This window comes from Dysidea avara, chromosome 12 (genome assembly GCF_963678975.1).
Source record: "Dysidea avara chromosome 12, odDysAvar1.4, whole genome shotgun sequence".
NCBI lineage: Eukaryota > Metazoa > Porifera > Demospongiae > Dictyoceratida > Dysideidae > Dysidea > Dysidea avara.
The window spans coordinates 22,128,692-22,156,256 of NC_089283.1; the positions used below are offsets into that span (position 1 = coordinate 22,128,692).

The following is a 27,565-nucleotide window of genomic DNA, read 5'->3' on the forward strand; positions in this document are numbered from 1 at the left end:
TGAAACCTTGAAATCATTACACACAAAGCCAAGAGCCTTTTCCTTGCACTGCAAGGAAAAAGGAATACAACACTAAGGAGGAAAAGGTAAGTCCATGATTTATGCATTGTATGTGTGACAGCACACCAAAAGGCGCCCGTCAGGTTGTTGAAGTGATATCCAGTTGTAAACAATTCAAGCCCACAGCCTTGAGTTAAGCTTTTCCGAAAGGATCATGTGGTCAGGCAGTAATTAGTTAGTCACACAGTAAAAAATTCCACGTTTAAAGAATATTTACAATTTTGTAGCAACTTATTGGTATCATTTTTGGGTTGCACTGAAGTCTCATTTAGGCTTGATTATACCACCTAACCTATACTGCCAAGGAGCTATGAAAGTACTATGACCATGAACTGGTCCTTGGTAATTTTTTTAAGTGCAAACATTACTACCATACTCCATGATATTTCAAGCTTTGCAAAAATGGTCAGATTATATGTGACCCAGTCTGGGAAAACCAGGCTTATCACCTGTTTTAAAAGTATAGAGAAATAACGGTTAAGTATTTAGTGCGTTGTAGCTCGCCAATGGTTGAAGCTATGTGTACCAAATTTTCACATGTTATTCACCAATTCCTTACCTTCCAGAGTATCCACAGTGCAAGTAGCCAACAGCTAAATTCCCGCCATTTTAGATAGTTTTTACACTGAGGTTGACTGTATCAGGTGAACTCCAAATGGGGTGGGAGGCAGGGGCCCGGGAGGAGGGCAAGAGGCTGTTCAAAAAATTGAAGAGGAAGGTGTAGGGATGAATTAGGCCAAGTTATGGGCCATTTAAGCTAAAATTGGCTTAAATTAAAAGAAATTTATAGCACAGGTCTTTGTTCAACACTATGGAGCTTTACAACCACATACAGCCTTCCCAAGGCTGATATATACAAGTACACAAAAAAATGGAATTTTCAACTATAGAGTACTGAAGGGCCATAGCACATCAATAAAAGGTACTAAAACAAACTGGAGAAGTAAATCATAGTAAAACAATAAGCACTGTTATCCCTACCATACTCAGATTCCATAATGGAAATGCACAGTAGGGATATAACACTTTTTATTGTTTACTTTGATTTAATATCATGTACTACTCCAGTTTGTTTTAGCATTTTTTATCAATGTGCTATGGTCCCTACTCTAGTTGAAAATTCCAACTGATTTTGTATACTTGTTTGATAACTTTTTTGTATATAAAATAAAATTATTATAGCTGGTGAACCCATGCATACCACATCAAAAGAAAGAAATGGTGCCATGTGCCCCAGCTACCAATTATCGTCTGAAAAGTGAAGTATCCATTATGCTTCATTGTCATCTATGTTCAACCCATTACACAGCATTACAAATCAAGAACTGTTTGAAAAGCACCTCTGCTATCAAGAAGCCACTACGAAAAATACAGGCAATTTTCATTACAAAGGGAATCCATCATGCACTGCTGCCAAATTGACACCTATTGCTGTCAGCAAAGATAAATGGGACACAAAGGAGGACACTGGTAAGTCCATGAAAAATACATTCTACGTACAGTGGTATGCCAAAAGGCACCTCTTGGACCAAAGCAACATTGAACAGTGAAAAAATCAAGCCCATAGCCTTAACCATTATCGAATTACGCTTGTCTGAAGGAATCAGTCAGTCAGTCAGTCAGTCAGTCAGTCAGTCAGTCAGTCAGTCAGTCAGTCAGTCAGTCAGTCAGTCAGTCAGTCAGTCATTCAGTCAGTCAGTTACTCAGTTATAGCAACTTATTGAAAATGTTTCAGGCCAATCTGAATGCTTGTTTGAGCTTAGTTTTACCTAACCAATACAGCTTCATCGTCGTCAGGGAAAAGTTTTTAGGTGATTTTTTCATGAGCCACACCCAAACCTTTGTGGTCCCTACTATTGTAATAGAAATTTCATGTCATTACCTGAGAATGCACCAGAAGCAATCTGAGATGTTAAATACAATATTTCCTTCTCACCCTGGCCAGGTGCCACATACAATAAGTACACAGATCTTTACACCATTGCCCCAGCCCCTTACCCTTATAAAACTTCATTTTAGTCATGAGATGAAGGCCTGAGTTTGTAGATGATAGGGCAGGCACTGAAGGCCTGTGTAATAGCACTTGTATTACTGTCATCACACAAATAGTTTGCACCTGTGAATTTCAGCTATTTCGCTAGCCTTGCTCTCATCCTTTCACTTTACTTAAAGGATATAGGTCGAATATACTACATTGATTTTGTTGTCAGTTCAATTTGACAGTATACCTCTGTGGCTTAGAAGTTTCTGGCCTTCCTCCAGTCTTGCAAGTGGAAGGTGAAGTGGTAACTTGTTGTCTCTGCTGCTCTCTGCCATTATGTCAGGGCTGCCCAGAGAAACTAAGGGGCCCAGGGCAAAGAGTTAAAGTGGGGCCCCAGGGGCAAGGAGGTTTCCATTCTGAATCACAACTTCACCCAAGCTGTAAGTTGAAGACCAAAAAAAGAAAAAAAGGTCAATGTCAATGATCATGACAATAGCTACCCCTCACCAACCACATCTCCTTATTTATAAGCCTGCTACACTGCTCCTCTGAAGAATACTGTGACTGCTCTATTAGAGTATCCAGATCTGACTGCTCTATTAGAGTATATCGATCTTTTAAACAGGTATACAAGGGGCACTTCATGAAGCCTCCTGGGGTCCCTTTCAGGCTAAGGCTCAGGGCAAAATTCCTCAGTTTCCCCTGGCCCTGCATTATGTAATCACAAGATGGAAGCTGGCGCCAGCTGCCAGTAGAGTTGTGACAAGCTAATGTTTTAAAAGCATGAATAACGTTGGTTGTATTAACAACAGTAGTTGAATGGTCTGACAGAGTTTGTTCCTTCAGTTGAAAGAGCCTACACTTTAGCTACATACATCCGTGTGTCATACAGCCCAAGAAGCCTGCATGCCACACTATGAGCATATTGACAGGGAGAAGAAAATGCAATTTTAACAGACAAGGTGCCCTGCCAACCTCCCATAAGAGAACTATGTGTGAGCCTGGCTTGCTTGCTTGTATGTCTGTACCATTGTTGTTTTGCCTCATGCCATTTTTCAATTTGGCTGAAATTCACATGAGCTAATGAACTCGCCAAACTGTTGTATATATTTATTGATTTTTAAGGACAAGTTTTTTCTATTTACAGTACATGTATAACATTTTAATTAAAAAGAAAGTCTTAGCCTGGTTCAAACTGTGGACAGAAAAGCAAACTACGCCCAATCCTCTGATGCAGCATTGCCACATTATTGAGCATCAATAGCAGCCTTCTGAATCAAAAATTTGGTAGCTCTATTATCTCCAGATTACTCCATTACCAGGGAACCTATCTGTCACACCAATGAATGTGCACATGATCCCCAAGCACCCAGACTCTCAACACACAGAGGGAGAAGTAAGAAGATGGAGTTAAAGAAAAACACTTCCTGATTTTAGCTGACTCTGCAGAGTTTGCCAGCTGGCTGGCACCACTTGCAGAAATAGACAGATTAGATGGGGCAAGGGTGTCTGAACAGGTAAAGTCCCAGAGCAAGGGTAAGCCCCACCACTGATGAATCAATGACATTCCATCCAGCCTCTTACCATCATCACAACACACACCAACAAGCTCCAAAACAGCAGGCACACCTCCAGACACCTGAGCACAATGAATAGTTTCATTCACTACAGCGTACCATGGAATACAGCCTCCACTAAGCCTGCAAGACAAACCAGATCCATCTGACTGTAGTTCATCAACAAAGGGGGTGGACGATGCACCTGCAACATATGCTTCACATTTAGAAAGGTTCAAGGAGAGCCCCAAGGAAAAGATTTGTTTCAGAATAGTTATAAAATCTACTAAAACAGACTGTGGTGAGCCACATCATTAAGATACCACACATTAAATGTCGATACAAGTTCACTTACCATTTTAATATTGCAATTGGTCCCTGCCTGGGCATACACATGTTCCATTAATGCCATAACCAACCCACTTCATTTATTATTGTTGAACAATAATCTACATTTCACGCATTCATAGCTCCATGGTGCCTTCACAAAACAAGACAATTTCTGCTGTGGATATGCCCTCCACCATCAGTAGTCCACATACCAAATTGCAGCAGAATTGTTTCAAGCATTCCTGAGATATGAAACTTCAAAAATTCGCTTAGTTTCTTCATTTTTCTTATTGCACACTTACAAAAGCTGCCATAAAACATGAACACGATAGCCTATTACTTTGAAATTTGACACACAGATGGGGAATATAAAGTCACATTGTGATGCCAAGTGTGGCTTGAATATGAAAAGCAGTAAAGGAGTTATTAGCAATTATTCATGAAAATAGCACCAATATGTTGTCACGACTACAGAGTAAACTGCTTATGGGAAAGCTGAAAATCAGTACATGGCTAGGTTAACCAATGAACCACAAACTTTTTGTGGTTGAAAGAAATCGAGCTAATGACCATGAAAATACAGTCAAAAAAATACAACAGTGTGTAACAATTATATACACGATCAAGATCAGCTAATTAAAAAAACTGAATACTTGCCACTCCTACCAGACAAACCACCAAGGGAAATGATTTTGAAAAACAGGTACAGATGGATTAATCATCGTTCAATGGTTTACAGGAATCATACTTTAAAACCACAAAGTAATATTACATAATACCATACCTGTTCACCACTGTCCATACAAAAATCCCTATTCCAGCAATTTATCGCTAATTTCACTGGTAGCAGTGAAAAGTAGTAATTGCGATTTCATTGGCTAAAGTATGTATGTACTATAGAGTAAGGCTGTTGTTAAGATGATTTTAAACTAACAGCTGGTTTACTTTGAACATCAACACTAGTGCTAGCTACGGCAACCATCATCACATAATGTAAAATTTACCTTGGAAAGTTCAGATTCTGTTTGCTTTAGTCTATATCTAGTAGCACCAAGTTGTTCATCATTTTCACTGAGTTGCGATTGCAGCTGGTCCCTTTCTTTTATGATATCCAACATCTTTTCATCTTTCACAGACTTCTCTTGGCCACTTTGTGCATCCTGGCAACACACATATACCAATTTATACATTTTTTCTTTCTAACCCAGCATCCAAATAATTATGGCTAGTTCAGTGGCATATCCAATGAAAGTTTGATAATAATGTTTGCAACAGAATTAATTACACACTATTGTGGAGTGTGCAATTCTGCATAACTTTAAATTCTGCATAACTTTTTGGTGTGCTTTAAAGGCGTTAAAAGATATAATATATAGATAATTTTTTCCTGCTGTCACTTCATGCCACCAGTTACATATCACATGCAACTATTGACTACAGTATTGTTAAGAGAAATGATGCAAATGATTTCAAATTGTAACTAATTACAACAGTTTGCAATGCTGGCATGTTACAAAGTGGCTTATTATGTGAAAGCAATTTACTAAGTTGCATAGACACTTGTATTTCTGAGGATTCAAGTGTTTTATGGCATCCAAGATAACTTTAAAGTACCAAGGAAGCCATGCAAAACAGGATGTAATAAAATAAATTTTATATAACAAGAATACTGGCTATTGCTCACCCACAAAATAATAATTATGCACATTTATAGGCTTTGGCCAATTATTCCAGCGTAATTTCGAGCATAATAGGCTGGCAAAAGCATCAAGCATTATGCCAGCATAATAGGACGATTTTCAAGAATTTTAATTAAAATGCGCAATGCGCGCGCCAAAAATACTGCACGACATGAACACACTGCACATTATTACTACATTTCATATCAAAAAAAACTTCTAGTTTTACTTTTTCTTAACTAATGATTCACACTTTATGGTAATAAGATCGAGATACTCTAATAGAACAGTCATCACTTACTCCAATACAGCAGTCAGGAAATGAGGATATACTCTAATAAAACAGTCATCTCTTGAGCATAATCTTGATTTTGAGAGTATAATTTTGAGCATAATAGACTGGATTTTGAGCACTGCTCAAAAGCATAATAGGTAATTTTCAAAGCATAATTGGCTCAAGCCTACACATTTACATTAATGCATAATATCACAAACGTAAATGAGAAACTGTTATGGCTTTTCCAGTAGTATGCCTACAGATACTTATTACCGGGACTTGTTATCAAATATCGTTTTGCCAACCAAAGTGGCTGCTATAGATTCCGTGCATCTACACAACAATAATCATGGTCATTCATGTGAATGTGTCTAGTTACCATCTGAATAGTCTTCTGCAATCGAGCATTCTCTGATTGCAGAGAATTATTCTGTTGTTTTAATACATCAATTTCTCCATCTTTCACAGACAATTCATTTGCTTTCAATGCATTATCCTTGGACAATACCTAAAGAGGTAAACATTGTACACATATAAAGTATAGCACAGGTACCTACCCTATGTGCAGGACTTTATTGCCCTGATTATACACTATATTTCAGTATAATAGTTATACATGTAACTTAATGTATACTAAAGAACTAAACAGGATCAAATTTGAAGCAGTGTTTGTCGTGCTGGCTATTTGGACACATGCAGCATATTAGTTATGATATCCAATAAGCACATCCAACCTGAAGTGGTGTAATTTACTGTAAACACACCTACGCTCCTGCAGTAACGTAACAGTTAATTAATCCTACCCTATATGTACTGGATTTCATTATCCTATGTGCAGGACTTTATTGCCCCACAGTTACACTACTTCAATTAGTAGGATATAAGTATAATGCTGAAATAAAGTCTATACCTGCCCTATAAGTGCAGGATTTTATTGCCCTGCATGGAAACACTACACTTCAGTACACTTATACACATACAGTGTATACTTATACACGTACAGTGTAACTTACTGGAAAAAAAACTAAATGATAGCTAATACTCATTCATTTTAAAGTAGCTAACGTGCTGGCTATTTAGACAAAGCATACTAACCCATGTAAACACATCCAACTATATGTTACCAAAGTTGTGTAATGTACTGCAAGCACATGTACACCTACACTCCAGCAGTACTACATCCTGTACCTATGCCTGCCCTATACATGCAGGATTTCATTGCCCTAAATTCAGTTAGTGACAATGGTAAGGATAGCCATTCAATATGGAAACAAAGTCTATTCTATAGACATACGGTCTCATGCATTTCCAGTAATAGCTCATCAAGACACACGGTAGTGTGTCGTGCGGCCCAAGAAGCCGGCGCGCCACACCGTGAGTATATTGACAGGAAGAACGAAAACGTCATTTTCACACCTTTGTATCTCGGTGATCACTTATCTGATTGGAACCAAATTTGCTACACAGTTGCCCGCCAGCCAAGGGAGTCTACATTCCAAATTTGAAGCAAATCGCTCCAGCCATTTCCGAGATACGAGCTGCCAAAGTTTCGTTTTTTTTTCTTCGTTTTTTTTTTCTTCTTCTTCGTCTTTTCGCACACTTGCAAAAATTGCTATAACAAGCAAACGTGTGCTCCGATCACCTTGAAATTTGGCACACAGAAAGGGAGTCCAAAGGCGAATCCTAGCATCAAATTTGGTACAAATCCGATGAATGGTTCAGGAGTTATGACCGATTATTCGCGTAAAACAAGATCGATATGTTGTCACGCCTACAGGGTAAACCGCTTCATGGAATGAGTTGAAAATTGCTATGTAGATGGATTAACCATCGTAGGAGTGCCTTTTGGTGGTTTGAAAGGAATCGAGATAAAGACCACGGAGATATGACACAAAACCCAACCTGTGTCACAATTACGCGATCGATTTTTATGAATAAAAAAGTATTAGTTTTCACGCCTACTAGGCAAACCGCTTAGAGCAATGAGCTGAAAATCGGTGTATAGCTGGAATAATCTTCATAGAAAGTCCTTGCAGTAGTACAGAAGAATCGGATTACAAACCACTGAGTTATGATTCGAAAGCCAACTCCGTGTAGCAAATGCGAGATCGAGATACTCTAATAGAACAGTCACCCTAATAGAGCATTCGGCTAATTTAATTACTCCATTATAGAATTTTATTACATCACAAGTTATTCTGTAGGGAGTTCAGCTGCAAACAGTTAATCTTATAGACAGTTCAGCAAGAAGACAGTCACCATGTGGAGAGTTAAGCAAATATACCACTATAGAGATTCAGAACATTACAAGTCACACTGAAGAAAGTTCAGCTATAAACAAGTCATGCACTGTGTAGAGAATTCAGCTACAATTAAGTCACTCTCTAGAGAATTCAGTTACACAGAATTCAGTTACACACAAGTCACTGTGGAGAGAGTTCAGCTACAAACAAATTACCCTTTAGAGTGATCAGTTTCAAACAAAACACTTTGCAGGGTGTTCAACTGCAACAAATCAATTACCTTTAGAGCGATCAGCAATGAACAAATCAACACAAATCTACCTGTAGAGAGATCAGCTAGAAACAAATCACTCTGAAGAGAGTTCAGCTACAAAAAATCACCCTGTAGAGACATCAGCTAGAAACTAGACACAATGTAAGGAGTTCAGCTACAAGCAATCACCCTGTAGAGAGTTCAGCTAAAACAAATCAACCTGCAGAGAGATGAGCTACAAACAAATCACCTTATAGAGAGTTCAGCTACAAACAGATTACCTGTAGAGAGATTGGCTACAAACAAATCAACCTGCAGAGAGATCAGCTATATACACACAAATCAACTTGTAGAGAGATCAGCTACAAACAAATCACCCTGTAGAGAGATCAGCTACAAACTACACACAATGTAAGGAGTTCAGCTACAAACAAATCACCCTGTAGAGAGATCAGCTACAAACTAGACACAAAGTAAGGAGTTCAGCTACAAGCAAATTACCCTGTAGAGAGTTCATCTACAAACAAATCAACCTGTAGAGCAATCAGCTAGAAACAAATCACCCTGAAGAGAGGTCAGCTACAAAAAATCACCCTGTAGAGAGATCAGCTAGAAACAAATCACCCTGAAGAGAGGTCAGCTACAAAAAAAATCACCCTGTAGAGAGATCAGCTACAAACAAATTGCCCTGTAGAGAGATCGGCTACAAACAAATCAACCTGCAGAGAGATCAGCTACACACAAATCAACTTGTAGAGAGTTCAGCTACAAACAAATTACCCTGTAGAGAGATCGGCTACAAACAAATCAGCCTGTAGAGAGTTCAGCTAAAACAAATCAACCTGCAGAGAGATCAACTACAAACAAATCACCTTATAGAGAGTTCAGCTACAAACAAATTACCCTATAGAGAGATCGGCTACAAACAAATCAACCTGCAGAGAGATCAACTACACACAAATCAAGTTGTAGAGAGATCATTTACAAACAAATCACCCTGTAGAGAGATCAGCTAGAAACTACACACAATGTAAGGAGTTCAGCTACAAATAAATCACTTTATAGACAGTTCAGCTACAAACAAATTACCTTGTAGAGAGATCGGCTGCAAATTAATCAACCTGCAGAGAGATCAGCTACACACAAATCAACTTGTAGAGAGATCAGCTACAAACAAATCACCCTGTAGAGAGATCAGCTAGAAACTAGATACAATGCAAGGAGTTCAGCTACAAGCAGAATCACCCTTTAGTGAGTTCAGCTACAAACAAATCAACCTTCAGTGAGATCACCCACAAAAACGCACTTGTACAGAGTTCAGTTACAAACAAATCACCCTGTAGAGAGATCAGGTAGAAGAATTCACCTTGTAGAGAGTTCAGCAACAAAGAAACCACCATGTAGAGAGTTCAGCTGCAAACAAATCACCCAGTAGAAAGATCAGCTAGAAGAAGTTACCATGTACAGAGTTCAGTTACAAAGAAACCATCATATAAAGAGTTCAGCTACAAAGAAATTACCCCGTAGAGAGTTCAGCTAGAAGAAGTCACCTTGTAAAGAGTTTAGCTACAAAGAAACCATCATGTACAGAGTTCAGCTACAAAGAAACCACCTGTACAGAATTCAACTACAAACAAATCACCCTGTATAGAGATCAGCTAGAAGAAGTTACCTTGTAGATAGTTCAGCTAAAACAATTCACCCTGTAGAAAGATCAGCTAGAAGAAGTCACCTTGTAGAGTGTTCAGTTACAAAGAAACCATCATGTAGAGAGTTCAGCTGCAAACAAATCACTCTGTAGAGAGTTCAGCTACAAAGAAACCGCCATGTAGAGAGTTCAGCCTCATACAAACCACCTTGTAGAGAATTCAACTACAACAAATCACTCTGTAGAGAATAAGTTACCTTGTAGAGAGTTCGGCTACAAAGAAACCACCATGTAGAGAGTTTAGCTGCAAACAATTCACCTGTAGAGAGTTCAGCTAGAAACAAATCACCCCGTAGAGAGATCAGCTGGACGAAGTCACCTTGTAGAGAGTTCAGCTACAAAGAAACCATCATGTAGAGAGTTCAGCTGCAAACAAATCACCCTGCAGAGAGTTCAGCTACAAAAAATCACCCTGTAGAGAGTTCAGCTAGACGAAGTCACCTTATAGAGAGTTCAGCTACAAAGAAACCATCATGTAGAGAGTTCGGCTATAAAGACACCACCATGTAGAGAGTTTAGCTGCAAACAAATCACCTGTAGAGAGTTCAGCTAGAAACAAAATATCCTGTAGAGAGACCAGCTAGAAGAGGTTACCTTGTAGAGAGTTCAGCTACAAAGAAACCATCCTGTATATAGTTCAGCTACATTTCAAGTCACCCAGTAGAGAGATCAGCTGCAAAAAAAATCCTGTGGGGAATAATGAGCATGTAATAAATATATGTATATAATTTGTATAATTACTAATAAAATCAAAAATAATTGAAGTACTAAAATTCTTCTTTAGGTTCTTTTCTTCTTCCTGTAGTAAAGAAAAAAACACATGGGTTAAAAAAGCCCCAAAGCCAGCCATAGGCCGGCTTTGCAGTATACAAATACAAAAAGAAGTGATATCTAATCAAAAACAGCCAAGCTGTAAAAAAAGGTGCGGCCCCCATAAAGGCCATGGTGAAAAAAGATGTGAAATCCAAGGTGGCGGCCAAGAAATGGCTGTGATGGTAGGTTAATGGTTACATTTTAATAACGGCAATTCAGGTGAATTTTGTGCCGCTTGGTCTTGGCACCAAATTCACCTGAATTGTTGTTATTAAAATGTAACCATTAACCTACCATCACAGCCATTTCTTGGCCGCCACCTTGGATTTCACATCTTTTTTCACCATGGCCTTTATGGGGGCCGCACCTTTTTTTACAGCTTGGCTGTTTTTGATTAGATTAAAACTATCCTTATTTCAATACAAAGGCATTATAAGTTGATGTAAGTGTTTACAGTGTGCTTTGTGCACAAACAGTCAGTGTACCTTGTGACACCAAAGTGTGCCCCATGACACTATTTCCTATGCAATTACACTTCATTTTTAGTGTGATAGTTAAAATAGAATGGCACACAATCAGAAAAGAATGTTGTACTAATAAGGTTTAGAATCAGTGAAAAAATTACACGAAAAGTGTCTTGTAGCAGAAAAAATGCACTAAAAAGTTGCCAGAGTGAAAAAAGAAAATAACCTCTATATAGCTAGGTTTGAACTCAGGACCACATATTTATGAAGCATGTGCCCTACCACTAAGCCAATTGTCTAACATCAACAGTCACCCTTAAAAACCATCTTATAAAGAAGTTGGCTAAAGGGACTCAAACATGCTGCAGTAATACAATTCACTAATAGAACACTGCACACACTGTGATGAACTGGTACACTGCACATACTGTGATGGACCGGTACACTGCACATACTGTGATGAACCGGTACACTGCACATACACAATAACAGCAATCAATCATTGAACTATAATTATATTACATATACCTGTACTGAGGAAGGCCACTTCTTATTCAAAACAATAATATTGTGCACTTCAAAGAATGAAATAGACAGCAACTTAAAAAACATTTCTTCCTTGGCCTGGCAAGCTTTCTTCAGAACTCTACCAGCAGCCTCAATAGGAATATACCAGGTTATCTTAATGGAGTCTGATGGTTCATATGTGGGAGGACGAAGTGCTGGAACACCAAAATAATTCTGCAGCATTTGGTCAATCTCCTCACACTCTGCAAGTGTAATCTCATCGTAATCTTTTTCAACAATAGCCACCATTTTGGTATAGCCTTCAGGAAGTGGAGTCTGGCTGGACTGTGACATGTTATAGACCAGTTTTAATTTTTGGTGATATTTTATTTTATTCCTAAACAATTTTAGCCTTTGTATTGCCTCACGCGATCCAGACTTTTTAACTATTGCATACAGCAGAGGATGGCTATCATATCTCCAGTGATCACGAAGCTCATCAAAGAGGTCATACACTGATGTGCAGGCTTTAATTTTTGCAACTTCTTGTGAATTAAATACAAGCGAACTTTCTCTTGAAGTTAGGTTGATGCAAATAAGTTTAAAGTTATCTAATTTTCTTGGTTTGAGTGTCACATCAAGTATCTCAGCAATGTCAGCTAAAACTGTTGCAAATTCAATACTAGGTACATGATGTCCATGGTGTTTTGCAACTTGTTCTGTATGGTAAACATAAGAGTCTACTAATTATAAAAAGCAAACAATAAAATAGTTATGTACATAAACGGGAGGATCATTGAAAACGTATCTGTACACTGTTTTGCAGACTAAATGAGTGACTGATGTAAAATTGCAAAAAGTCTTATGGCCTATGGCCTATATACAAAAATACAAGTATGGTAAAAAGAATTATGTTATATCTAGATCTGAGTAGGTATCATACATGCAAAAATAAATAAATAAGGGAGTTTATACCAGCAGCTATACTAGTGGGCCTAGTAAGAATAGGGATTAATAGTACACTACCATAATTGCAATTGTACGTATGTGATCTTCCTTCTTTCTAATTCTATGGTCCCTACTCTTTACTTTTTGTAACATGATTTATGACCTATAAGCCTGCATATCAAGACACACAGTACTGTGTCGTGTGGCCCAAGAAGTCGGCACGCAACACTGTGAGTATATTGACAGGAAGAAAGAAAACGCAATTTTCACACCTTTGTAGCTCAGTGATCCCTTATCCAATTGGAACCAAATTTGCTACAGATGTGCCCGCCAGGAAGGGAAGTCTACATACCAAATTTGAAATAAATCGCCCCAGCCATTTCTGAGATATGAGCAGCCAAAGTTTTATTTTAATTGTTTTTTTCTTCTTCTACACTTTGCAAAATCCGCTATAAAACACCAATGCGTACTCCAATCGGGCTGAAATTTGGCACACTAAAAGGGCTCATTTAAAGCAGAGCTCAGTACCAAGTTTGGTAGGAATCTGATGAACATTCATGGAGTTATGACCGATTATTTGTAGAACGAAATAAGGTTGATTTCTGTCACGCCCACAGGGCAAACCCCTTGGAGGAATGAGTTGAAAATTGCTATGTAGATGGAGTAACCATTGTAGGAGTGGCTGCTGGTGAGGAGACAGCTAGCTTGGATCAGGGATTTGTGGCATCACTGTGAAAACACACAACCAGTTACAACAATCACACGCTTGACAGAGCTCAGTGCAAGGATTTACTGACTCATACATGTTAATGCCAAATTCAGAGCATGAAAACTTAAGAGACTTGTACTGAACTTGCAAATAAATTTGGAATTTGTATTTCTTGGAATAAAATGTGGTTACAAATTACTAGTGAAACTAGATACTCTTGGCGGCTACTTTTCAATGGGAGAATGTGTTTAGGACCACCCTGCAGTGCAGCTGAATTAGTTATTTTCATGACCCAAATATCAAAAGCATGCGTCATGGCAACTTTTTGTGGAATCGAGATAAAAACCATGGAGATATGACACAAAACCCAACTTGTGTCACAATTACGCGATCAAATTTTGTGAATAAAAAAGCTATTAGTTTTTACGCCTACCGGACAAACCGCTTAGAAGAGTGAGGTGAAAACCAGTATCTAATCCAAAACAGCTAAGCTCTAAAAAAGAGTGCGCCCCCCAAAAAGGCTATGGTAAAAAAGGTGTGAAATCCAAGGTGGCGGCCAAGAAATAACTGTGATGGTAGGTTAATGGTAAAAATTTTAATAACGACAGTTCAGGTGAATTTGGTGCCAAGACCAAGCGGCACCAAATTCACCTGAATTGTCGTTATTAAAATTTTTACCATTAACCTACCATCACAGCCATTTTTTGGCTGCCACCTTGGATTTCACATCTTTTTTCACAATAGCCTTTTTGGGGGTTGCATTTTTTTGTACAGCTTGGCTGTTCTGGATTAGATACCACATCACAGAAAAAGCAACACTATGTTTATTAATTGTGTGACTAAACGTGTTCAGTAGCGATCAATTACTGAAAAGCAAGGTGGCTATTTCTATTTTGTTTTCAGCCATATTCCGTCTGTTAAACAGTACATGCAGTGGTACAAGAAGTGCCTCTGTGATCAATCCATTCACTAAAGTTAGCACAAGAAGCCATTACCAAACTGTCTGTAAATCAACACCTATATGGTACTGGAGAAAGGAATGGGACACAAAGGAAGCCAAATTTTGTAGCATTTACCAAATTGAGCTACTGTATACTTGGCTAAAGGCATCAGTTAATCAGTAGAAAATTCAGTTAAACAAGCTAAAAATCTGTAGTGTCCACCCAGAAGCATTTTGAAAGCATGTTTCAGCTTATAACCAATAATTGCCAAGTCATCATGTGAGGCTGGTTTTTATGGCAGGAATGTGCTAATCCCTAGTGTCACTACCATAGTGCATTGATTACCTGTAGTGTATGTGTAATATTAACTGTTGCTATAGTAAGATAATGACATGTACATTCACTACATTTCCACACCTTGTTACAGCAATGATTTGTATTCATGCAGATAGTAAGTATGTACAACCATTAAAATGCTTACAAATAATTTTGTCTCTACCATTCAGTTAAATGGATGATGTAAATGTTATAATTATACAATATATACGTGTGTGTGTGTGTGTGTGTGTGTGTGTGTGTGTGTGTGTGTGTGTGTGTGTGTACCCAGCTGTTTAAATGGGGACCTGGTGGCCTGGGGAAGCAGCCCACCCAGCTGTAACATCAATGGCTACCTGGTATTAACTGGGGAAGCAAATGTCAACTGTCCATGTCTTACACAGCAGATGAAGGTACAGTTGGGGTGCCCACACCTTCACCTGTAAAACATGGTACAGCCTCCTGTGGGTAACTAGTCTTGCCCCAGGAGGATTTCTACATTGACTCCTAGTACCTGAGTAGTGCACAGGCATCCCAGTGCTGGTTCACTGGGTACGCATGACCATGCTAATACAGCAGCTGAAGGCTTTGATTTTTGTATGTGTATGTGTGTGCGTGTGTGTGCATTGGTGAGTACATACAATGAGTAGCATATGCTACATAGCCTTACAGTGATATGAAGCTGAAGCCTATAGAGTGTAAGCAAACAACAACTGACACACAATAATCATTGCAATCACAGTAACAACCTTGCTAATGAACTCTTATTATAAGCACCCTGTATAAGTACATTATGTAGAGATGTATAATATATACAGTTAACACACTATAGTTAACATTTTCTTGAAACTTGACCACTATTTTTAATGCTTACAACTAAACTTAAGGAGATATTTTACAGTCTCTTAACAGGAACAGGATATATGTACTCATACACTTAATACAGTACCTATCTCCTTCTCAATCAAGGTTGCTAACTGCTTTATATCATTGTTACCGTAGGATTTCATTACTTTCAGCAATTTGTAAAATGATCCAGTAATTCCAGAATCTAGTGCAGCAGCTATCTTCAATAAAACTAACTTAGCTTTACTTGATGGGGTAGTGGCACCACTTAGCTCTTCTTCATCTGATGGTACTATTACACCTTCTGTTACCAAGTGTGGAGTGAGATTTGTTTGAAATAATAGTTTGGTAAGTTGGTCATAGTGGCTTGTAAATATATGATATTCCATAGGGAAGACAAGCAGTTCCTATAAAAGGTATACAAGTGTTCTGTACAATAAATGTATGTCGTACAAGTGGAGAGAGAGAAGGAAATTTATGAATATTTTGGTGCTGTATATAGTAAAGCAAGTTGTGTTACTTCTATATAAAAACCAGGCACCATGTACAGTATAGCTACAGTACACTATACACATGTGGAGTTAATCAACTATGTATGCATACATACTACATAACAAATTTTACTTTTGTAATTAATACATCCAGTTAATTATATTTACAATAATTACATTTGTAATTTCGGACTTTATAATTCGTGAAATATTTTGGTAATTCTCTAATTATACTACCCAATATGTTCTGCTAAGAAAGTGTTGTTGTATAGCTATAACAAACCACTTTAAGAACATAGTATTAGGTATTAAAGTACCGTAGTACAATAACCAAAAATTCTGCTTATATCCGTGAATCAATAAAAGCTGATTCAATTTGATCATCCTGTTTTTTTCTCCGGCCCTAGCTAGCTAGCTTTAATACCCAATGAAGGGGAAAAAGTGCCATGCGAGACTGCTTCAATATACTAAACTAGCTATTATAAACAGTGAACCCGGCAGCGCTAGCAGAATTTCAATGATCCGTTGGGTACAGAATGTAGCTACGGGATACTGGCAGAACCTTTGGGAAGAACGTGATAGCTACGCGCAGGTAGCCACCTCTCATGACAGACTGTAGCTATTGTATTAGAAGTCTACGTCTACCTACGTAGCTCATTGCCTCGCTAGCAACATTTTCATAATTAGACTAGCTATAGCTAGAATGCACTTTGATACAGGGTACTTACCAGAAAGACAACCAAGTCGATCTTTTAACGAGGGCTGGAAAGTAGAAACCAATAGCTACGTAGATAGTTACGAACAGGAAACACAAACCGGCATCAGGTATTCACGTGATCATCATGCATAGTCACAGTTGGTGTGCCTCAGGGCTCTATTTTTCTGTTATTTTCAGTCTATGTGAATGACCTTCCTACTGCTGTTACCGTCTATATGTTGATGATACAGAGTTGTATTATTGTCATTATGACTTTAGACATGAACTGGAGGGTGTGCTCTTACTAGGCTAAATTCACATGTATGGTTGTTGGATCTTGCCAACGCACCCAATTAAGGTAGAACACTGCGATAATGTTGCATTGAGGCAAGTTTCTACAAACTATCTGATACTGACCAGCATTTAACTTACACATTGAGTGGCAAGTTGTACTCTATTAATCGTCTCAATCACTTAGCTCTGATGTGATGAAGATTTTATATCAGGCACACATTTTGCTAATGACTGATTACAGGGGCGGATCCAGGGGGGGGGCTGAAGCCCCCCCCCCCCTTCACTTTTAGGCTTTACTTGATCAATATGCTGAGTGTTATAATGAAATTTTGTCTTAGCATAATTATATGATCACTAATAATACAAATACTCATAAAACCACCTTATAAACATCTTTCCAAGGTATTATCAGTGGATTTATGCTAAAATTTATGCAACAAGGACCCGGATCAGCATTGGAGGTGTACAAGATCGAGATACTCTAATAGAGCAGTCAGCTAACTACTCTAATAGAACATTCACTGGAAGCATATAGTTGGTTCTGTTATGGAATTTTCCAAATTTGTCTGTACCTATACATACAATGAAGTGTATTGGTCTGTTTAAAGGGCTTCATTCATCTACTTGTGTATATAGTTAATATGTATGGCAATACTTAAGTACACAATTTCCATTGAAAATGCTCTCAGATTCAATCTTGTATTGTTCAAATTTCAAAGTTTTCCACTTTCAACATTATTATTCTAACATGCACCTATTCAGTGTTGTACAATTGTGAGAGGGGTGCATCATGTACTTGGTTGTCTGTACCTACCCAAACTTTTCCATTAACAAAATGCTTCAGAGAGCCATACCTATAATCTAAAGGCAGTATATAAAATATCTACAGGCAAAAAATATTATGAATTTTATGTGGAAATGTCTCCAAATTGCAGTATTTTAGCATCTATTTTTCAAAAATTTCCTGGGGGGGCATGCCCCCAGACCCCCCTAGTTCCAGCATGCGAAGCATGCTGGGAAGTGTGCTTTGCACACCTCTACCCAAGAGATTAGTACCATGAGTTAGCCCCCCCCCCCCTTTTATAAATCCTAGATCTGCCCCTGGATTAGCTACTGTGATGTTGTGTGGGTTCCCACTAATAGTGGCCATCTGAAAAGACTAGAGTGAGTTCACTCATGTTTTGTATCGTCAATTATTGACACCACTTGTTCTTCTGTGTTTAAACTTACTTTAGCTGAGCATTGCAGATTCCACACTGCTATTCAAATCTACTAAGATTTTAACTAGAAGGTCACCATCATATTTACACAGCACTTTCCGAACTGCTGTGTCTGTGACAGGCCGTACTGGGCATGTCTATATGTCCCTGCTGTACGTTTGAACTTTGGAAAGAGGAGTTTGTACTATCATGGCACAACTAACCTGTCCACCTTATTAACTAAAGCAGGATCACTATATAGTTTTAAAATGAATTATTTAGCTATCCACCTTTGATTTGTAATTTTATTTATGTATGTAGTGTATGTTGTATAGTATTATATGTTTTGTTCAGGGTACAGCTGAAAAATGGCTTTGCTGATGTTATCTCCCTGTTTAAATAAATATTGAAAAAAAATGCCATTGCAGAATAAAAATAATACAATTTCCATTTGTAATTGCTCTAACAATTATGCAATATAAAAATTCACCTGATGTTATATTTTGTAAAGTTACTTGAGCAGACTATCATTATCACATGATGCATTCATGACTCAATATTCTACTTAGCTATTTATTATAGTCTAATCACCCTCTTTGTAAATCTGCATTCTGTTTTACGTAAAGTAGCTAAGACATTAGAAGTAGCTAAAAGCATAAGCAACTGAAGAGGAGATGTTAGCTACAATGATGAAATAACATTTCTTAATGAGTCTCAAAGCTGATTTCTGTGGATCCAATTATACACTATGGGACAATTGAGATAACAGTGCTGGGCCACTATACCAGCATTCTATAGTCAAGGTAATTTATTAAATTTTGTTGAATAGTTACATTAAAGTCTTCCATCAAGGAATGTCTAGACAGTGCTGTCTCTGCTAGCTAGTATATTGGCTTCTAGAAATATTTTTTCTAGCAAAGGAGATTGTAAGGAGTGGAACACTAGTTTTAATAATATTGTATCTTATAATTTTCTAATTGTATTTTTTCCTTTCCTTGCCATGCCCACATTGGTTTCATTCATGGTCATGTTTGTGGCAGCATGTTGTCTAAGGACTCATATGAATTTTTGTGTTGTTTTGTTGTACACATTTTCATCAGTCGGCTTTTCTCCCAGTTAATCAACTGAAATCACACTTACCTCTATAAAAACAATGTTAATAGGAGTGAAGATTTTACATACATCAGGGGCGGATCCAGGGGGCTGAAGCCCCCCCCCCCCCCCCCCCCCTTCATATTTAGGCTTTACTTGATCAATATGCTGAGTATTATAATAAAATTTTGTCTTAGCATAATTATATGATCACTAATAATACAAATACTCATAAAACCACCTTATAAACATCTTTCCAAGGTATTATCAGTGGATTTATGCTAAAGTTTATGCAACAAGGACCCGGATCAACATTGGAGGTGTACAAGATCGAGATACTCTAATAGAGCAGTCAGCTAATTACTCTAATAGAACATTCACTGGAAACATGTAGTTGGCTCTGTTATGGAATTTTTCCAAATCTGCCTGCACTTATACATACAATGAAGTACATTGGTCTGTTTAAAGGGCTTCATTTATCTACTTGTGTAGTTAATATGTATGGTAATACTTAATTCAGGTACACAATTTCCATTGAAAATGCTCTCAGATTCAAGTTCAAATTTCAAATTTTCCACTTTCAACATTATTATTCTAACATGCACCTATTCAGTGTTGTGCAATTGTGAGAGGGGTGCATCATGTACTTGGTTGTCTGTAACTACCCAAACTTTTCCATTAGCAAAATGCTTCAGAGAGCCATACCTATAATCTACAGGCAATATATAAAATATCTAGATATGAATTTTATGTGGAAATGTCTCCAAATTGCAGTATTTTAGCTTCTATTTTTCAAAATTTTCCTGGGGGGGCATGCCCCCAGACCCCCTAGTTCCAGCATGCTTTACATGCTGGGAAGTGTGCTTTGCACACCTCTACCCAAGAGATTAGTACCTTGAGTTAGCCCCCCCCCCCCCCCCCCCCCCCTTTTATAAATCCTAGATCCGCCCCTGTACATGTACTCATATTATATTCTTTCCTTGACAGCTTAGCTATCCAGTTGTAGTGTGACAGATTCACAGCTCAGGAGACCAGGCAGTTGAAACAACTCCAACACCACTGGAAGGTTATACGGACAGCCAAATTCTCCGTAGTCTCAGCAGGATTCTGTTCTGCTTAATGGGAGTTAAGATGTACAACATGTTAGTACATAAAATTTTGAATCCTACTTTTCTGTCTCTTTTTGTCTAAACTTTATAACTAGCCCAATCACCACTTACAACTAGCCAAAAGTCATTTACAACTAGCTTTTTTTACCACAACTATCCTCTTTTTTAGCCTCTGCGGCTGTCTCACTGTAGTTAAAGCATCATCACACATGTGCACAGAAAATACAGCACAGGTGTACATGCCAAGAGGCTAATATGCCCTGCAAGTGCTTCACTTTTTGTACACACAAGGCGCTAAGCGTTAAACTATACTTTCTGGTCATCTTGTTCGGAGCATTTATCTCAAGTACCTGAACCACTGCAATTTTCAGTAACTATCTCCAAGTGTTCATTTCTAGTCATAAAACAAACTGGTAGTTTGACTAGTTTTCATAACTATATTCTGTATTTATCCAGTTGGATGTATCTTAATTTTTTATGTGATGACGTTAACAGTGGGTGAAATTGAAAGAGTTTTGAGTAAAAGAGCAACTGTCAGTAGTGTAGTTAATATATCAGTGAGTATGTGTATGTGTGTGTGTGTGCAGACCAGATGTGGATATGACTAAATGTAGTGGCAACAGAGAGGCTCCTATAATTCAACCACTTTGCTATATAGCCCAGTCAATGTTCCTTCAAGGGATAGCTAGGTTGGCAATGATATGTTATCACATCGTGCAATTGGCAAGACAGGCTATTTTAATACTTTCAAATATTAATGAAAGAGCATTAACATAGTGTAACTACCTATGGTCAGTACAATAATGTACCATCACCTGCACATGCTGGGACTGCCTGGCAATGTGTCCCACAGCAAGAAGTATTTTAGGACATAAGGTAGCATCCTGTGCACCAACGCAAACACTCCTTTATTAACACACACACACACACACACACACACACACACACACACACACACACACACACACACACACACACACACACTAAGGACCCACCGATTATGCTGGCATAATTATGAGCATAATAGCTGCCTGAAAGCATTGAGAATAATGCTAGCATAATAGGAAGAATATTTGAGCCATACTACAAATCCTTGATGGTCAAAATACATATCACAGATATACTCTAATAGAACAGTCAATAACTCTAATAGGACAATCAGACAGTTGACCGTTCTATTAGAATATATCGATCTTTTCTATCACATACATTTTGAAGAGTAAAGATGTGCTTCAGCCACTTATTTATTAGCAAAACATGACTCTATACTTAATTTATTAGCAAAACATGGGAAATGAAGCATAAAGCTTGAGCATAATTTAAGCATAATAGGTTAATTTTTTTTAGCAGTGCAGCATAGTATAATAGGTAAAATTTTGAGCACAATAGGCTGGTCCCTAATACACACACACATACACACACACACACACACACACACACACACACACACGTACAACACGTACAGTAAATGTACACATGTTAGTACCCAATTAGCAAAACTCAATTCAGTTTAGCATTTAATAAATTAATACAGTTGGGGACGAATATACTGGAGAGATGTAATGCCCTGTTCAAGAAACTGCAATCATCACTACCCTCCAAATATAACAATAAGATATCCTTTTAGTTTAGTCAACATATACACACAATGTGTTGGTGTATTAAACAGTACCAATTAACAGTTTGAAAAAATTTTATGTGCAGTGAAAAGTGGTGAACTTGGACTGAAACCTATTCAACTGAATGCAGTTGTATTCTAGGGGTGTTGCCATAAGATCAAAGTTAATCTATCGTGTGTTCTTAATGCCACATTCATGCCACACATCAAGGTTATGAAACGTTTCCCAATGTGTCCACTAAAGTACTGTACTCTAATAAACATGTTAATTCTGTGACTTATGTATCAAACATTATCAGATTGTGGTCCACTACTCCATGTATAGAGGATGTATCAAATGGTTTATCCTCCATTGTGGAAATTGACATTGTTGTGGTACCTGTGTAGTGACACGTGTACAGTTATACAATGACAACATGTTAATGTGTATATACACTACATACAGATGGCTGCCACATTTTAATATCTTTTCACACACCAGCCATGTTTAGGAGGTCTCTTTCACAGCTCAGCTGTTAGCAAGTGGTAAGCCCCACTCTAATGCAACAGTCTCTTTAATAAATTTTTGTGCTCTAACAAATCTTACATTCACTTCTAGAATACCCTCCATTGCAATATCTATTAGATAAAAACTTTAGTTCAAAAGGTACCACTAGTGGTCACAAAGTGTTTAGAACTTTAGATAAGCCTAAACTTCACTACATATAGAGCTCTGTTTATTATTCTAATAGAACATACACCTATAAACCTACCAATTGCAACCATTGACAGAATACTCAAATGGAACAATGTCACTTCTAGCGAAGGTCCTCTACTAAGAGATATGTACAACTATCAGTAGTGGCTCAATAGTTATGACTGTTGATGTGAGGTATGGGAGTCACTAGGTCAAATCCTTGATAGCTATTGAGAATTTCAAATACACATTGGAAGTTAGAATGCAGTGATTTTAATTCAGTTTGTACCTCAAAGGTATATGTGAAAAAATTCAGTTAGTTGATTTCCATAAGTGGCCTGTCCAGTAAGCGTGACAGTAAATTACACTTGATACTTCAAACCACTGCTATAGCCAATCACAACTAAAAAGTTAGAAAGTTGGTTTTAAAAAGTGGATAAAGCATGCATATGTTATTTGCAAGTGGCAAAGAAAAATCTGAAGAAAATAAGAAGGCATGTATACAATATCTCAATTGCATCTTGAAAGTTTATAAGTGTTTCTGTCTGGCAAGGAGAAATCAAGTGAAACGTAAATTTTAAGTTTCAGTGTACCACACGCATTCAAACTTAATAAAACCACCACCTCATTAGAGTGATGAAAATATCAAATAGGTCCTGAATGTAACTTAACATCATAAAAAGCATGTAACTATTGAGTCCCATATGTAAACTGAAGCTTCATATACAGCACATTTTCAAATCTCAGATATCCAAACACCCTGTTAATCTGAACTCCAAAAGAGACTGTCCAATTAGAGTATGTATTTTGTTGCTATGTGCATAGGTGGATCTAGGGAGACACTTTCAGGGAGGGGGAGGGCAAGAAGTTTTAAGTTCAAATCCACTAAGAGGAGAAGAATGGAACTCTAGTACAGAAGTTACATTCATTTGCATAACTTTGTTTGGTATAGTTGGATAAATGAAATGCATATACTTTCTAAGAAACTAGTTGGATTATCTTCTGAGAAAATTTTAAAATTAGACCTCCTAGGTTTGAATTTGGCATTTTTGATAGCAATTAGCTAACAAAGTGTATGCTCTACAAAGCATATAAAAATTATTTAACCAATCTGAGATAAAACCTGTTTGATGGTAAAGTATACTAAGTGAAGTAGTATTGTTATAATTTGCAAAATTTATAAATTGATGATGACATTAGAATTGTGACTGTTCTATTACAGTAGTGACTGCTCTATTAGAGTATCTCTATCTTGGAACAAAATTCTAACTTATTTGCCTCACTTTCTTGACAGTGTACAGTTTATAACTGTAAAGTGCATTCATAACTGTTATCTTCTATTAATATTTTGCCCATTGGCTTTCTGTACTTCTGAATACAGTGTGAATGCATGATTCCAAGGGTGGGGGCCAAAAAAAGGACCAGGGGTGCGCCCCCCCAGATCCACCTATGGCTATGTGTGCGCTTTACTAGAGTAATTGAAAGGATAGCAATGGGCAGCAATTGTCTGACCAAGCTTGCTGATCTGAACACTTTTGGCTAGTTCTAGTAACAAAAGTGTTCAGATAACTGAGGAGCCATTGCACTACACTAGACCTACACAAGTAGTACAATTACCTCCAGTTGTACTATCAGCAGGATCATCAACTGGTTGTTGATCAACACCCTTGAACATGTGATCTTGTCTTGGAAAAGTCATGATGCCACAAATGACCACGTGGATGAGTCAGAGTGAACGGCAACTCCACGGTGAGGTTACTACATGTCATACCATAACAAGATCACAAAGGCATATATACCTTAATGGGGTTACATCATAGAGACCTAGCTACCACCACATACAGAACCTGTTTATGTCAGTTGCCTTGGAGCCAAAGTTAATTACCTTACTAGGCGATGTGATTAATTCATTGATATTCTAATTAGCAAATTTTAATTTGACATGTGGCCTTTTCTGTAGTGAAGCCATCTCTAATCTTGTAATGCAAGGAGGTGGCTACATTAAGCAGCTCACTTTGTACACAAATGACAAACTCAATGACATATTTGGGGATTTTCAATAGACAGGTGATGACCTCATTATAAAGTGAAAAGGTCTCAGTTCAGCAAGTTACCTCCCAAATGAGACAATACAGCGAATTTTCACATTGTAGTGTACAATGATGCCAGCTCTCTCTCTCATTTCATTATTATTATCATCACCTTGAGGAAATCTACACAAAAACAAGCCCTCACAGACCAACTTACATTTGAGGAGGAAGCCAGACAAGTGTCTTCATGCTTTATCTGACCGTCCAGGGCCAGTCCACGTTTGCTCTATACGACAAGAAATATTATGTTTCTCTTTCTATAGTGCAAGGGAAAAGGAAAATTTGCCCCCACAAGATATATTTTGTTAATTTATATAATTAGCTTTCTGAGATTGTAATCGGCAATAAAATTGACTGAATCATATTGAACATCACGAGCCACCTTAATTAACTATTAAAGGACGTATAAAATCATCATTATTATAATAAGCAGCAGCAACTAAATGTATAGTGGACAATTTTAGTTCACTGTAGCTACAAACTTGATACTTCAGAGAAATACAACTAAAACATTACTTCCACTTGTAAATGACAAACAAAACCATCGCCTTAAATTTCAATTACTCAAAAGAGAATACAACCACAGTAGCTAGAATGCCAAACCATAACTCCCCTTCCTTGGCAAAACAAATTGAAAATTCTTTGCAGTAATATTGCAGCTAGATCATGGTTTCATTTTTAGTGCTATAACATTATAATAAACTGGATATATTACATTTGGAAGTTGCACTCCTAGACCCCATGAGTTTCAACCAAGTTTGACCTCAAACCATACTGTACATTTATGCTGTACCACTTTATATGATAGCTACGTATAATCAAAGGAAATTATTCGCAGAATTAGTAGCCTTCTAAGAAGAACTGATGTCGTCATGATCAGGGACGTAGGAAGCATGGGTGCCATGGGTGCTTGGGCACCCATAAATATTTCCAGTTGCAAAACTAATGGTGTCAGCACACTGTACTATATATTACTGAAAAGATCGAGATACTCTAATAGAGCAGTCAATGACAATGACTCTAATAAGGCAGTCACGTATGCTGGCGGTTTTTTTTTTTTTTGGTCTTCAGCTTTAACACTGGGCACCCATAAGTTAAATATCTTTCTACGCCCCTGATGATTCACAGTGTATATTAAAGGAAAATCAGCCTTAATGTCACATTTTGAAACTGAATATTTATAAACTGAATATAACACTGATGCATTAGCTACAAACTTCTACCCAGCTTTACAGTGATTAGATCAGTAGTTAGTACCCTGAGTTACAAGAAATTACGTGAAATATTTTGACAGGTGCATAAGTACTTTAATAGTGACACATACAAGTGTGGATTTCTATATGTATTTCACATGCATGTGACATTAAGACTGATTTTCCAAAATCGGGTCACAATAAGAAAATTTTACTTTTAAGCGATTGGTATGACAGGATGTTTAGCACAATGGTGAGAAAGCAGTGGTCAATTTCAGCGTACACACTGCTCATGCATGCACAATTGGCATGGCCAAATCATTTTAAGCTACTCAGTTTTGCAGTTTTTTTTATTTCTGAAGCTAGCTAGCTATATAGGATACTGAAATTTGCCAAATGTGGCAACTCAACATACCTGACGTAGCTATAATAGTCTGGTGTTCCTGCTGCAAGCCCACAAGTTAATATTTAGAGCTAGGAGTTTCCGGAATCCTCTAAAAGTGGTAAGTCTCATTTATTTTGTTTTTAAATTTATTTATTTATATGTGGGGGCAGACAAAAGGGCTCTTATTCTCCACACATATACAGACACAGACAAAGACACACACACACACACACTACACACACACTACACACACACACTACACACACTACACACACACACACACACACACACACACACACACACACACACACACACACACACACACACACACACACACACACACACACACACACACACACACGGTCTGGGCACGAGACTACTAAATTACGCCCTTGGTTTTGAGAGAAATCGCATGGAGACCCACTGAGTATGCAAGTGAATAGTCTTGCGCGGCCGCCCCTTTGAATATCCTATCGAAGGGGCGGCTAACAGGTAAATTACTCCGCATCTGATGTGATTCTAATCAGGCACGTGAGGCAATGGCGAGTAGAAGCAGTGTAGAGAGGGAATTGCAACAGACCTAATCAACTACGTGAGTTATTAATTGTATAACTATATTATCGTAACTTTTCTTTTTTCTTTCTATTGTAATATATGCACTATAACTCACTGATTGATTATAACTAGCAATTATATGTATGTACTGTATGCTGTAACTTATTATTTATGAATAGTAATTGTAATCAACACATGCACTGTTTATTATTAGTAACTGTAACATACACAATGTAGCATACATACTTTAACTCATTGATTGTAATGTGTTCTGTGATTTACATCCTAGGCAAAACCAGCTGTGCTGCCTGCCTAGTAATTAATAATAAAGAATAAAGAAAAAGACCATAACTTGTTCCATTTGTGGAGATCTTTTGACTGACCCGAAGACCATCCCGTGTTTGCACACGTTCTGTAAACGGTGTATAGAGGAGAGGAGGGAATGTCCCTCATGTCAGGCACCGCTTCCACGAGACGGGGTAGCATCTATTCCCACTAATTTTTCAATTAGTCGTTTGGTGGAAATTTATGGAAAA

General features: G+C 37.7%; 1 protein-coding gene across 1 annotated transcript in view; it reads right to left on the bottom strand.

Annotated features, from left to right (window-relative positions):
- The window catches only part of LOC136240084 (uncharacterized), a 28,287-nt gene extending 11,330 nt beyond the window's left edge, over positions 1–16,957 (bottom strand). Inside the window, exons 1-5 of the mRNA XM_066030927.1 lie at positions 16,850–16,957; positions 15,734–16,037; positions 11,893–12,590; positions 6,263–6,391; positions 4,932–5,087 (exon numbers count right to left, since the gene is read on the bottom strand). Coding sequence (XP_065886999.1) covers positions 4,932–5,087; positions 6,263–6,391; positions 11,893–12,590; positions 15,734–16,019 — 1,269 coding nt within the window. The 5' untranslated portion in view covers positions 16,020–16,037; positions 16,850–16,957. The remainder of the gene's footprint in view (positions 1–4,931; positions 5,088–6,262; positions 6,392–11,892; positions 12,591–15,733; positions 16,038–16,849) is intronic.
- Positions 16,958–27,565: the final 10,608 nt, after the last annotated feature.